Source organism: Dermacentor silvarum, chromosome 2 (assembly GCF_013339745.2).
Source record: "Dermacentor silvarum isolate Dsil-2018 chromosome 2, BIME_Dsil_1.4, whole genome shotgun sequence".
Taxonomy (NCBI): domain Eukaryota; kingdom Metazoa; phylum Arthropoda; class Arachnida; order Ixodida; family Ixodidae; genus Dermacentor; species Dermacentor silvarum.
Genome location: NC_051155.1, coordinates 215,596,543 through 215,609,549, shown reverse-complemented (window position 1 = coordinate 215,609,549; position 13,007 = coordinate 215,596,543). Strand labels below are relative to the sequence as shown.

The window sequence follows — 13,007 nt, the reverse complement described above, 5'->3', positions numbered from 1 at the left end:
CCTGACGTGTTCTGATATGTGCTCAGACATGTAGTGAGCTGAGACTTTCAAAGTGCTCTCCCATGGAGTGGGCTTCCATATTTGGAGCCGCTATAAATATGTAGAATAAAACCTTTTCCTCTCGCTTTACTCCCGGACGTACTCATCCCTATGGCTGAAGGATGACCGGCCTAAACGCTACCCCGAGTCCCAACACTGCACACTTAGCGGCCTCTCTAGTGCAGCTTAAGCAGAGTATTAGCCTGTCGTCATATTAGGTCGACGTGTTGGGCCACCTCATGCTGAAGGCACTGCCAGAGTACGTACCCTGCACATTGCTCACTGCAGGATTTAAACCAATAAGCCATACTCCGATTGTGAAATTAAAATAGCAACGACAGGCTCCAGACATGTGAACCGCTTTCTGATCAAAAGACACAGTAAACAAGTACAAAGACACAAGTAACCTTTCGTTCGTGTTCAGCTGTCACTGCACTATTCTTCGCCTCACTCTAAAGGTGCGGTGGTCCATTCATACAAGGAAGCAGGACCAGCCGACACGTCTTCAGCAGCCGCCTCCCGGAGCTCCAACAGCAGACCTCACGCACGTAACGCCTCCAAACGTCCCTAAGCCGCCTACGGTAGAGCCCTGTTACACGCCGCCAGACTCCTGTTCCCAGGTCAGCGTGGGCAAGGTGAGTTGGCAGACGATCAACGTTGGGAATTGCAAAATTTCCTGTCATGCTACACCTCTTTTTTTTTATTGCGATAAAGACTTGCCGTTAAGGCATAATTCTTGATGTGTATATGTGTATTGCATGTGTGCTGTGACGCCTGCGTTGTGTATGAATTGAAGCAGTGTTTTGTGGAATCTGTTATTCCACGGACAAAATATAGCAAGTCGCAACGTCTAACAAAACTGCGTAGGCAAGCAGAGAGAAGACGCGTGCCGGATGGCTACGTCAGCGAATACCACTGCGGAGCAATGCTAATATTAAGATGCTAATTTGTGCCCATACGATGGCTCTTAAATTTCAGATACTATCTTTTACAACAGGGGTAACGTCAAGGTGCTGCGGGAATAGCAACTATTTGCTTTGCTAAGCAAATCTCGAAGCTCTTCACAGAAAAGCACTCCGAAAAAGATGTCCTTGCCTTTATCCAAAGGTGCACAAGGTCAGAGCAGGATCCTTCTGAAAATTCGTTAGTATGCGCTGTCCTTCGGAGCTGCGCATTGCGTAGCCGCTGTAGCGGATCACGCGTAACGCTTTGTAAAAAAATTCTGCAGCCTTGATTCCCTGGCCGAGTAGTGAAATTATCAGCAGCGGAAATTAACAGCGCTGGAACGACAAGCAGGCAAAAAAAGTTAATGCTTGGTAACAATGGTGCCCGCCCACGCGGCTTCCCTCACAGCGGCCGGGAAATGTGGGAACGAGGACGTACCACGTTCTAGAGGGCGTTCCTCCTGCTCTCGATACATGCGGCGGAGGCGACAGTGCGTCGGGGAGTCAACTGGTGGCAACCCTGGTGGACGTGGCAACGGCGCAGCCAATGGCCGCGGCAGTGCTGCACGAGTGGAGGTCGCGGCACGCAGTGGCCGACTTGGGAGTGCGCCACGGAAAGCTCATCTTCCACCAGCCGTCACCGTTCGAGCCGACGCTGTCCATCGTACAGTTGGAGAATCTTGACTACGTCGCGTCAAAGCTGCTCATTGGACCAATTTCCATTGGCACCGCAGACAAACAGTGTCCGGGACCGGCTGCGCCCTACAACCCGGCCAAGGTACTACGTGCGGTCTTTGTCGAAAGAAGCCAAAGCCAGTGGGGGTATGGGCACTGCTGCGTGCTCGTCGCGTCGTGTTGTGCCCGTAAGAACTATACACGGGACGGAATTCTCGAACGATAACTTTTAGGGGTACATCACTTTCGCGAGATTTCGCGTGACCTTGCGCATCGACGTCTACGGGCGACAGCATTCCTGGCACTGTGCACCAAGACAGCGTGCTTGTCACTGTGCGTGGAACGGCCGTAGACATCTGCTGAGTCACACGAAATCTCGCGACAATGCTGAGTCACACGAAATCTCGCGAAAGTAATCGTATTCTCTAAAATGATCGTTCGAGAATACCGCTCCTGGTGCTAGAAAGTTTTGGAGCGTGAGGACGATAGTTCGCCTTTCTCATGCAGAGCTTTACGATTGTTCGCCTTCCTCATGCAGAGCTTTACGATAGTTCGCCTTACTCATACAAAGCTTTACGGTAGCTCGCCTTGATCATGCAAAGCTTTACGATAGTTGGTCTTCCTCATGCAGAGCTTTACGATAGTTCGCCTTCCACATGCAGAGCTCAAGGCGCGTACGCCTTCCATATACAGTCTCGCTCAAGGCGCGTACTTCAAGTGCGGCAGAAGCGAGCCATCACGCAGAACTCTGCATTCGCAGGCGATCTCTCTTCCAAAAACTGATCGAGTTAAATCATGACATCACCGTTGGTCATATTTATGGTGTATAAGCAAAATGCAGCGCCGGTGCAAACATCGCCGACGACTTGTGCCGAGACAGGCTCTCAACACTGAACATGCATGCAGCGCTCTTCGCCACTGACCATCAGAGGTGCCCCCCCCCCCTCCCCCCTCGTTCTAGTCCCGTTTGAATAAATGCCTTTCTTGTGTTTCGTCCTCTCCACGGCGACACGATGATGACAGTTTTGGTGCGGCGTATTAATAGACACAGCAACAGTAGCAATAATTAAGCCTCGGCAGCTACCGTCGTCAGCCATTTCTCGTTGAAAGAGTCCACGAAACAGGGCTCGCGCAGGTCGAGCACACGGCCAGTCCACCGGAGGGCCACGGCACGACCGACCAGTTCCCCGTGGGCGACCTGAGCGGCAAGTACGGTCCGGTGGCGGGACACCGTGCCGTCTACTGGCACCTGCTCGACCCGACGCTGCCTCTGTCGGGGCACGAGAGCGTCGTGGGCCGCATGCTGCTTGTGCGCGGTTCGGACGGCCGACCCCTGGTGTGCGCCAACCTGCTGCCGGTGTCCGCCAGGCCCCTGCTGCGAGTACGGGCCACGCTTGAAGGGCCACTCAGGGGATCTATCACCATCACGCGCGCCGACCACGGTATATATATACTGCCGCTTGGCTTCCTATCTTTCTGTCTCTCCTTACCCCTTCACCTGTGCAGGACAGCTAACATGATGTTCTCTTGCGGTTAACCTTCCTTCCTATGTAATTTCGTGCACCTCTTTATCTCCATCTCTTCGTTCCACGCTTCGCTTTCTATGAACGATTCTGTTTCTTTGCTGCGCAACCGCTTCCTGGACAAATTCGGCAGCTGAACTTCTCCGTACAGTTAGGTTGAACTTCACTAGATGGCGGACCACATGCAACAAGCGGATACAAGTTCTATGATTAAACAGGCCACAGACCTCCCCACATCGATTCATCACTCCTTCCTTAATCTTGGCACGCCAATTACAGTGTCAGTAGCGCTGTGAGTGTGAGCGTAAAGTTGGCCATCTTCTTAAAGGGACACTAAAGTGAAATAAAAAGTCAAGCTAAAGTGATAGAGCAATGCTCTGGAACATCTAAGGCGTCAATATATTCGCGAACAGCGCTTTAGTAATCGAGAAATTGAGGTAAATGCAGGATACGATAAGACTCTCCCCAGGGACATTCCGGTACTTACCCGATGACGAAGGTACTCCTAATATATATATATATATATATATATATATATGTCACTAGTAATCAACCACTCGTGTTAAAAAGATTATTTCGTTGGATTATAAGACGGAAGAAAATGCTACTTCTATTCGATTCTTGGAAAAATACCTTTCTTTGGCGTACACTCGATAACGACACGGGCGGTCAAAAGGTTGTGTTTTCGCTCGACTCTGCGCCGCGCGCTTTCGAGTTTCAGTAGTTCCGATATCGCGTAGTGCTGCGCTGGTGTTGCTGGCTCGCTAAACTCGCACTTGAATTTGCTAGCAGCAGAGAATGCCACGTCCACGTGATGTCGCGGGATGCCCGAACGGTCCGCGTCACGGCACGTCCAGACGGTGACCAGCGTCGTCGCCCGACGTCGCATTGCTGGAGTCCTCGCTGCTTTCGCGCTCGGAAAAGCCGGTGTCGAGGCCGCCGTCGTAGTAGTCAACGACGCCGGCAGCACGAGCCCTCAGCAGCATGTCACGCTCATCGGGGCTTAAATCGCTAAAATCGAGCCCAGCATCGCGAGCCAATGTGTCGTTGTCAGGGTCGTCAACTAGTTGGTCCATTGCGGCGCGGCCGCATTTCGATGGAGGTGAAATGCAAAAAAAAAAAATGTTGCAGTGGCTTAGCTCGGCTATGCCAGGATATACGTAGCGTTAGCAAAGGTTCAGCTGATTATTCTTAGCTTTCCTGGTTGTCTAGATTGTGAAGGATTAGCTTGATTGTCATGCTTACTGCTGCTCCAATGACACACACAAACGCCAGTCAGAAGCGCAGCGGCTCCAGCGCAGTGTCAGACGGCGACTACACAGCGAGCGCGCGCCGGCGCCAGTGCATCTACCACGGCTACGACGTCACTCCTCTGGAATGCGCAGACCGGCGGCGGCGGAGTGCGCGAGAGGTGCCGGCTCCGGTGGCTCCGGTGCGCAAGCCGTGTGACATCACTGATCCTTGCGCATGCGCAGCACGGCTCTTGATGTGCCGCGCGAAACGGGCTTGGCTAGGCCAGTGTAGCTAACGCTACAAAAACGTCCGTGTGCTTGCGTTGTAGTGCACGTTAAAGACCAGGCGGTCAAAATTAATCCGGAGACCTCCACTACGGCGTGCCTCATAATCAGAACTGGTTTTGGCACACAAACCCCAGAAAGAAGAAGCGACGAGCATCGGCGATCACCGTGTTCACAATTCGGCGCGCGCTATACCTTCCGCTTTCGCACTGCCGTCAGCTCTGTCTTGGCTCTGTTAGGGTGGCCACCCTAGCTCTGTTTCTGGCCGCGCGTTTGCGCAAAAAAAAAAAAAAAAAAAAAAAGCCGTCTTGTCTTGGCACGAAACAAGTGTTTCGAGGTTTCTGGTATGGTATTTTAACAGTCCACGTTGAAATAATATTTGCCTTTAGTGTCCCTTTAAGTGTACTTTCTAAAGTCGCACAGTCTAGTTTCGCGCATCGTTTATTAAAGTCGGCTTCTTCTGACATACAGTCGCTATGAGAAAAAAAATAAAAAAAATGTGGGCAGCTTGCACTAGTGGTGCAAGGCTGGAGTAAACAGCGGAGCTGGCGATCGACCTAGCTTCTTCCAGGTTTTACTAGGCTTGGCTAAGTTTTGCTAGGAAATGCTAAGTGCTGCTAGGCACGGTATTCCGAATCGGCTCGCCGCCGACGCGCAGATTCTCGCTTGGCCGCGCGGCGCGCTTCAAGATGAGCGGCTTCTTCGGGTGTCCGTGTCTTCTTTGGTCGTCTCGTGTCAAGGCTCATGCACTCGCCACAGAGTCAACGAAAGTTCTGCCGCCGTCGCGGCGGCTCCGAGCTTTATCTCCCCGGTGGCATCAGGGCCAAGCTGCGCCTCCACAGTTGCCGGGGCGTGGCTGGTTGAAACCTGCCGAGCCGCCGCCAGAGGCACCTGCTGCAGCCACGGACACCTCGCGCGTTCGGCTAGAACGCTGGGAAACGCGGACGGCGTCGGCAGCAGCTCTGCGCGTTGCCTCGTTGGTGCTGCTACAATTTCTCTCTCCTGTCATTTTCTCTTTCTCTCTCCCAAGCATAGTGCGCGCCACGCGCATCCTCTCCTTCCCTCACCTTAATGCCCCATGTCAAGGCAACATGTGCACGGCATGGAGAGGAGGCAAAGCACACGCCGCTCCGCGAGGTAGTTGCTAGGCAACGCGCGGTGACGTCATCGCCAGGAGCAGTTTTCGCACTACGCGGCGCAACCACGAGCTTAAACAGCTCCGCTGTTGAAAAAATTACAGTAAACGCGCGTCTCCTGTCTCTCTCTTTTTATTGCGATAGCAATTATATGGACACTCAAAAGCAGATTTCTGCCGTCGGCGTCGCCGTCGCCGTGAGGTTCCGTATGACGTCATTTGGAGAAGAAATCGTCGCCGCGCGCCGAACGCTGTATGTGCGAGTGAAAGGGCGCGAGGGGCGCGTCTTTCACGGGGAGTGAACGCACGGCGGAGAACAAACGCGCGTTCCGCGCCGTGCTCGCTTAAGGGCTGCAGAAGTAGGCGTCTCTTTTCTCCTTTACAATCACCATATATGTAGAGCAAACGCACCTTCTTCCGACGCGCGAGAAGCCGTGGGGGAGGGGGAGGGAAGGGAGGCGACGTTTAGCTGCGGCACCAAGTGCCTATTTATATCACAGGCTCCGGCAACAGTCACCAACGCCGCACGCATTTTGAGCGAACGCGGGCAAAACGCCGATGGCGTCGACAACAGTTCTGCGTGTTGCCGATGCTGCTGCATGTCTACAGTGTACTAGAATACTCTTCTAGTACACTGTATGCATGTCCAAGTTTATACAGCTGATAAAGCTAATATCATTACTCCGTATAGCTCTCTACAAGTTTGCTATCGCAATTGATGCTTCGCCTTTCAGGTGAAACTGCGACCACTTTTTTCCTCGCAAGGTTAAAGAGCATAGGATCTTTTGGGGACATGTTTTGTCGCTCTTCGCGTCAGAAATTATTTATGAGCTAGCGTAGAAAAATAGAACACGCAGGAGTCATGGCGTATGCGCTCCTACTGTCCGCAACATATATCTTTGCTGCTTTTACCGGTTTCCTCACCCGCATCTCCCTTTCGCACGAACTTTACTTCGTCTGTGACACAGTATTTGTGGTGCTTTTTGATAAAGTTTACATGGTAGCTGATTACAAGCGCGCGCTCTGTGTGTTTTCGTCTGTATTCAGCGGACTGACATTTTAAGTTCATACAGATAGCTAAAAAGCAAACAAAAATGCAACACAGTGGATCAATGGAAGCCTTTAAGACGTGCTTCGTATCTTCACGTTGTTGTAAACATAATCATTTCTTGCATTTACTCTCCTCGCGTGCCCAATACTGAAAGTAGCCGGCCACAGAACGCTGGTTCAGGCCAATCTCTCAGCTCCTCACGACCTATAAATCTCTGTCTGAATATCTGGAGGCTGCTCACGTGAACGACAAATGAAGCTGTTTTTATCGTACATGGCATTCTCCGTATCGTTCATGCTGTAAAACACAAGTTCAGTTGAAACGATACCCACGGTATCACACAGTCCTGGAGTGATTATTGCGATAACAATTACATGTACACTCCAGGCGCATTTCTGCCATCGGCGTCGCCGTGAGGTTCCGTATAACTTCCAAGGACGATACACCAAATGCCATATGCTGTATGTGCGAGTGAACGCGTGCGAGGGTGAGCCGGCGATTGCGGCTCTATCTCGCGTACGCAAGGGAGGAAAGCGGGGAGGAAGCGTGCCGTCTTCCGTCGCGCGCAGGGCTCCGGGGAAGAGTAGGGAGGGGGGGGGGGGGCGTTCTGCTCCGGGCCGCTGTATCCATCTGCGACGGGGACAGAGTCCGCCGTGCGCTGCGTTTTCGTGGCTTCGTTCGCGTTAATGCGAGAGGCAGCACGAAGGTAAATTCGCTCGCTGCTGCTGCCGCGTTTAATTCCTTACTCCAGCGTTTTGACAGCGAGTTTCCGCGGTCATAAAATGAGATGTGTTCATGTTTGCTAGTGCGCGCGTGACACCATGATTGTTAATTTGGTTAGTACGCCTATGTTTACAAGTGAATACGGCCGATAAAACCACTATCCTTACTTCGTATAACTGTCCTCTAATTTGCTGTCGCAATCGGTGCTTCGCCTTTCGGGCTAAACTGAGACTTTTTTTCTGAAAAGAACGAAAAAAAAAACCACGTTGTCAACTTCTAGCAAAATCACGTGTATGTCACGTTGATAACTTTCACAATCCAGCACGAAATAAAAGATCATTTGACAGGGCGCAGTAATGTACACCACTTAGGTGCGCGAAGACAAACGCACATTGGAGGATGCAACAGCGCCGTTCTGCCTAGAATGGACTACCTCTTTACTACTTGAAAAGTACTCGAATCGAATATCGACGCCTGCAGTCAATGTATATTTAACATTTTTCAGCATTCAACGGACAGCAGTTATTAGATTTCAAAGTTTAAGGCAACGATGCTCGCTGTCTTGGTGTCCAAGCAAACGGGCGTCTATAGCACACACACTCTATAACGGCCGTTTGCCCTTTCCGGTGCGCGTTCATTTGCGCACAGCCGAGGACCCGCTGGGCGACGCGTACGTGGACCTGGGACTGTGTTGGCAGGATGGCCGCAACGGCAGCGTGGACCACAATTGGCACTTGCACTCCGTACCGCTGGCGTCGGGCTCGTTCGACTGCGCAGCCACCAAGGGTCACTACAACCCGCACCGCGTGGACACGGGACCAGCGTACGGCTGCGAGTGCACGACCCACGCACCGCTACGGTGTGAGGCGGGTGACTTAGCCGGCCGACAGGGCGTCGTCTCCATACCGGACTGTCGCACGGGACTGGCCAGGTACATATGCATGTAAGATATCGGTGTGTGCTGTCCTGTCGAATTGCGCCAAGTTTGCGTGCCGAACAAATCAGAAAGGGCGTTGCCGACCTGCGCGACATTCAGAGCTCGCAAAATGGCGAATTTGACAATATGGCGGAATTCATTCCCGGTTCATACAGCGATAGCTGTCACAGGCTTTTGACTTGCTCGGTTTCTTCCGCAGTCGTTGGTGACGTCTGTCGTCACACGTTCAATACATGATAACACATATAATGCACAGGTTTGATACATAAAAATAGTTGCGCCGCCGTTGGGGAGCAGGGTATTTATGAGCCGTCTTTAATGCGGGTCGTGCATCAATAACAATTATTACGCTTAATTACGTTTGAGGCTTGTTTGCCACACGTGTACGCCCTTTGGTCAATGCACATGATTTACGCTGGACGAGAATAGCAATCGCTAAGCGCCGAAAAAGGCTCGCGTGCTGCTCGCGCCTATTAATTATAGGCTAAAAAAAAAAAAGCACACGTCTCGACGTGCCCGTACCAGCAGTAACCCGAAGAACGTGCATATTGGCACACATGCATACCAAGCGCGAATCGCGTGGTATAGTAGCCAAAAAGGCGCTGTAGCGCTCAAGATCTGGAAAGGGAAGCAACACAAAACAGTTGAGGCACGAAATGACACAAAGGAAGAGATCGAGATTCAAGAAAGGCGGTTAATGGTGGCTCAGTGGCGTTCTGCTGGTTGAGCATGAGGTCGCGGCTATGATGCCCGGCTCGTCGTACCGCATCTTGGGTGCACATTAAAGAACCTCAAGTTGTCGAAGTTAATCATTGCTTGAGCATTAATTGCTTGAGAAATGTATCTGGCGTTATATTCATATCCGTCCTCCAGACATAACGTTATTTTCTAGTTTCACACCTTTCTGAGTGCGGCGAGCTCGACCACCAGACGACTAAGCTTTCCAAAAATGTCAACCATTCATTGCTCTTGGAGTAATAGAGCTTTAGCTAGAGGACAACTCCGATTTCCCTATTCAAATACAGTTGAACGCCTTAATAACGAAGTGCTTGGGGCCTCTGAAATCATTCGTTATACAGGTCACTTCGCTGTAAATGTGGCGAACCGCACAACTCTCAATAGAACCGGTATATAATTATTCCCTCGTTACACAGGCCATACAGGTAGGGGCGCTCGTTGTAGAGGCGCTCGACTGAACATGTAAAACGCAGAAATGCTTTTATGAGACGACCGCTGGACCGATTTGAATTAAATTTGTTGCATTTGTGAGCGAAAGTTAAATTCTAGTGATATTAGAAAGCAGAATTTCGATGTAGGGCCTGGATATTTTTTTTTCATTATCGAAAACTGATAAGCTAAAAAATTGAAGCACGAAGTCCACAAACACGTAACTCATTACCAAAAAGCGATATCGCAGTTTTGTAAACTGCATCTGTTAGAGGAACTAAAGCGGACAAATTTTATATCTGAATTTTCAGCTTACGCGAAATTTTCAAAATGTTCACAAGGGTGTTGCAAAAGTCCTACTGACTTGGTATATTTCAGACTATTGGTATATTTCAGAGCAGTGTGAAATACAATTTTTTTTTCACTTTAGATTTATTATTATACAGCGTGGTTTACTGAATTGTGATATCGTTTTTTATTGCCGACTTACACTCGTAGTGATGATGATGATGATAATTTATTGGCATTTCCTTTGAAACGGGGCGGTGAGAAATAGTCACGTAGCCTGTTTGAGTTACTCAGGTATGCTATAGATGCTTTTCATGCCAGCATTCTTGTTATACATCTCTTCATTGTCTCTTCCTCAAAACTTCTCTACCTTGTACCGCTACCATCGACGGTAGTGGCAGTACTAGTGCGCGCTGACGGACGCGCCACTGGTGGCGGCCTTGCTAGGCGCACTCGGGAAAGGAGGCAGCCGTCCACCGTAGTTATCTGTGTCGTTGCTCGTGCCAGCGCCTCCTATATTTTTTCAATGCCAGTGAAATCGCCCGCTCCGCAATGGGAGCCGCTGGTCCGCCTTAGTTCAGTGAGTTACCGCGATGTGACGCTACCCAGAGGGAGCCTACATTCAAGCGCTCTTTAAAACGGCGTTGCATGTAGGCTTCCTAGGTACGACTGCTTGCGTCACGCGTGCGTCTGAGCCACTGAGCGCACGCCGCTGCCGTTCCGGAGGAGATGCGGTACACTGTAGATGCGGTAGACGCTTCACGCGTCTGTCAGGATTACTTCCTCCGACTTCCGTCGTGAGGCGCCACCCAGTTATCCCCACGACCGTAAAGCAGGCGCGAACGCTAGCCGACGGGAGAGAGTAGGAAAGGGCAATCGGAGAGGGTAGCGAACCGTTGGATCGGCCGCATCTGGCAGGCATAAAAAAATAGGAGGCGCTGCTCAGTCCAGGCACGGCCGCTGGATAAAAAAACACCTGTTTTTTATCCAGCGGCCGTGGTCCAGGGCTCCGCTCGCCGTCGCCGCCCGAGCTTACTTGCAAAAGTGCCCGCTAGGTGGCCACCAGTGGCGTCTCTAAAAGCAGTGTAATGCTGCAAACATGATACTTGAGTTTTTATTTTTAGATGCGAAGCAGCTTATGGCGGGAGCTTTGTCCGTCCCTCCTGCGTCCCGCGGCGTCCGACACCCCAACAGCGCTTGCGCGTCCCCCTCCTCTCCTACGCTCCCCCCTTTCTCTCCTCTAGGAATCCGGAGCGGCGCGCACGACAGGTGGTGCGACAGCTGCATACTCCGCTGGGGGCGCCACGGTAGTTCCGCGTTATGAAAATGACGGAGCGCGCGCGCCTCATTCTCTCTCCTGTGCAGCGCCGCGATCAGCGCTCGGGTCGCCGCCGCGAAACGATCTCCCCGCTGCTTCGCATCCACACATGGTTCCCTTTAGAGGGAGATGGAGTAATTTTTTTTACTTTGCAGTATTCTACCTTTGTAAAAAAAGTAATGACCCAAATGTAAAATTCGCTTGCTACAGTCATCATATTTGAACATTTTATTTTAAATGCAACAAACCTCATCAAATTCAGAACAATGGTTACCGAGAAAACTGATTTCTCTGCTTTCATGTATTTAGACAGGAGCTAAAGCTTCCTCTTAAACACGAGCTGGAAGGCATTAACTGTGAGAAACAGGACCCAACGCGTGCACATTTGGCCATGCACCAGTGTGCATTACTGTACAATTTGGATTACACATGAACCTACCAGAATGAAGTCACTCTAACATTGAATTCCAAGCCCGTCATGGGTATGCTTGCATCTTTGTTTCCATCCTTCATGATTTCCGTGGTTGTGTACATGCACATACCGCACTTTACAAATGTACCGCTTACATTGTCTTTGCAATTATATTTTTCTTTTTCCTGCCACAGGTACCACTTTGCAGACTCGCACGTGGCACTGTCTGGCCCAACGAGCGTCATTGGGCTTCCAGTTGTATTTCATGAGTCACACTTCAGGATGCCTCGTGTTGCCTGTGCAAACCTTAAGCCCCTATAGAATGTTTTGCTATAAAGCTTGCTATAGAAAAGAAAGATTGCATTAAATAGCTTCAAAGCACCACATATAATGAAACATTCAAGTGTCCCACTTCTAAAGGGTATTTAGAGGTATACCAGACCAATGGTCAAGAAATGTCATGAACTTTGCAGCAGCAAGTTCCCGTCTACATTCGTGCTAAGCCCTTTGCACTTCTTAATAGTTCTTCAATCATTCCATAAAGCACAGACAGTTTCCAAAAAGATACCTCAGAGTACCAGCAGCTTTCACTACCAATGCTTTTTCACAATTTTTCTTATATAATGTAGCTGATTCCGTATAGCACGCCAGTCTAGAAGCCGGTCAGAGCCGACAACTTTGCTCCTGCTCTCGATTGGTAGAAAAAGATCGGCTTCCACTTTCCCCTTGCAATCATCTCTTTTATCACAGTAAAACATGCCACTTCAGCATTGCCTGACTCCTGTCATGTTTCAATGGCGTCGTTAATGACGAATGTCGATGCTATGAGGATAGCATTATCTCTGGCTCTCACCTGCATGCTCATGTCTACAAACAAGTTGAAACTGTACTACCAGCACAGAAGTCGTGCTGATGGTCCTGGACACAACCCTAGCAACCTTGAAGTGGACTAGACGCAGTTACAACGCTTCTCACATGCCATTATTTTGGTCAAAACAAAACTACAACAATTGGTGTACAATGTCTGCCTAACATTGCCCTATATAAAAAGCGTGCTAGGAATCACTCATATGCATGAAAGTAGCCTACAGCTATTTTACTGGATTGAAAAATATTATCAAATGACTTCTCAACGACTGTTGCATAACAAGTTACTTCGCGCTTCACATTAAACAGATAGATAGGAGGCCCACTAATGTGCATACTGCTATACTAGGAAATTGCTGAGTGCTGTATGTTGCTTAGGTAAGAGAAGCAGACAAGTCTGCAATCTATCAA

At 50.2% G+C, this 13,007-nt stretch overlaps 1 protein-coding gene across 2 annotated transcripts in view; it reads left to right on the top strand.

Moving 5' to 3' along the window:
- Window positions 1–12,989, top strand: part of LOC119442590 (uncharacterized) — a 31,794-nt gene extending 18,805 nt beyond the window's left edge. For both annotated transcript variants that reach the window (XM_049662253.1, XM_037707518.2), the window contains 5 exons: window positions 498–674; window positions 1,393–1,761; window positions 2,794–3,100; window positions 8,256–8,538; window positions 11,924–12,989. In XM_049662253.1, the coding sequence (XP_049518210.1) occupies window positions 498–674; window positions 1,393–1,761; window positions 2,794–3,100; window positions 8,256–8,538; window positions 11,924–12,050 (1,263 nt within the window). In that variant the 3' untranslated portion in view covers window positions 12,051–12,989. The remainder of the gene's footprint in view (window positions 1–497; window positions 675–1,392; window positions 1,762–2,793; window positions 3,101–8,255; window positions 8,539–11,923) is intronic.
- Window positions 12,990–13,007: the final 18 nt, after the last annotated feature.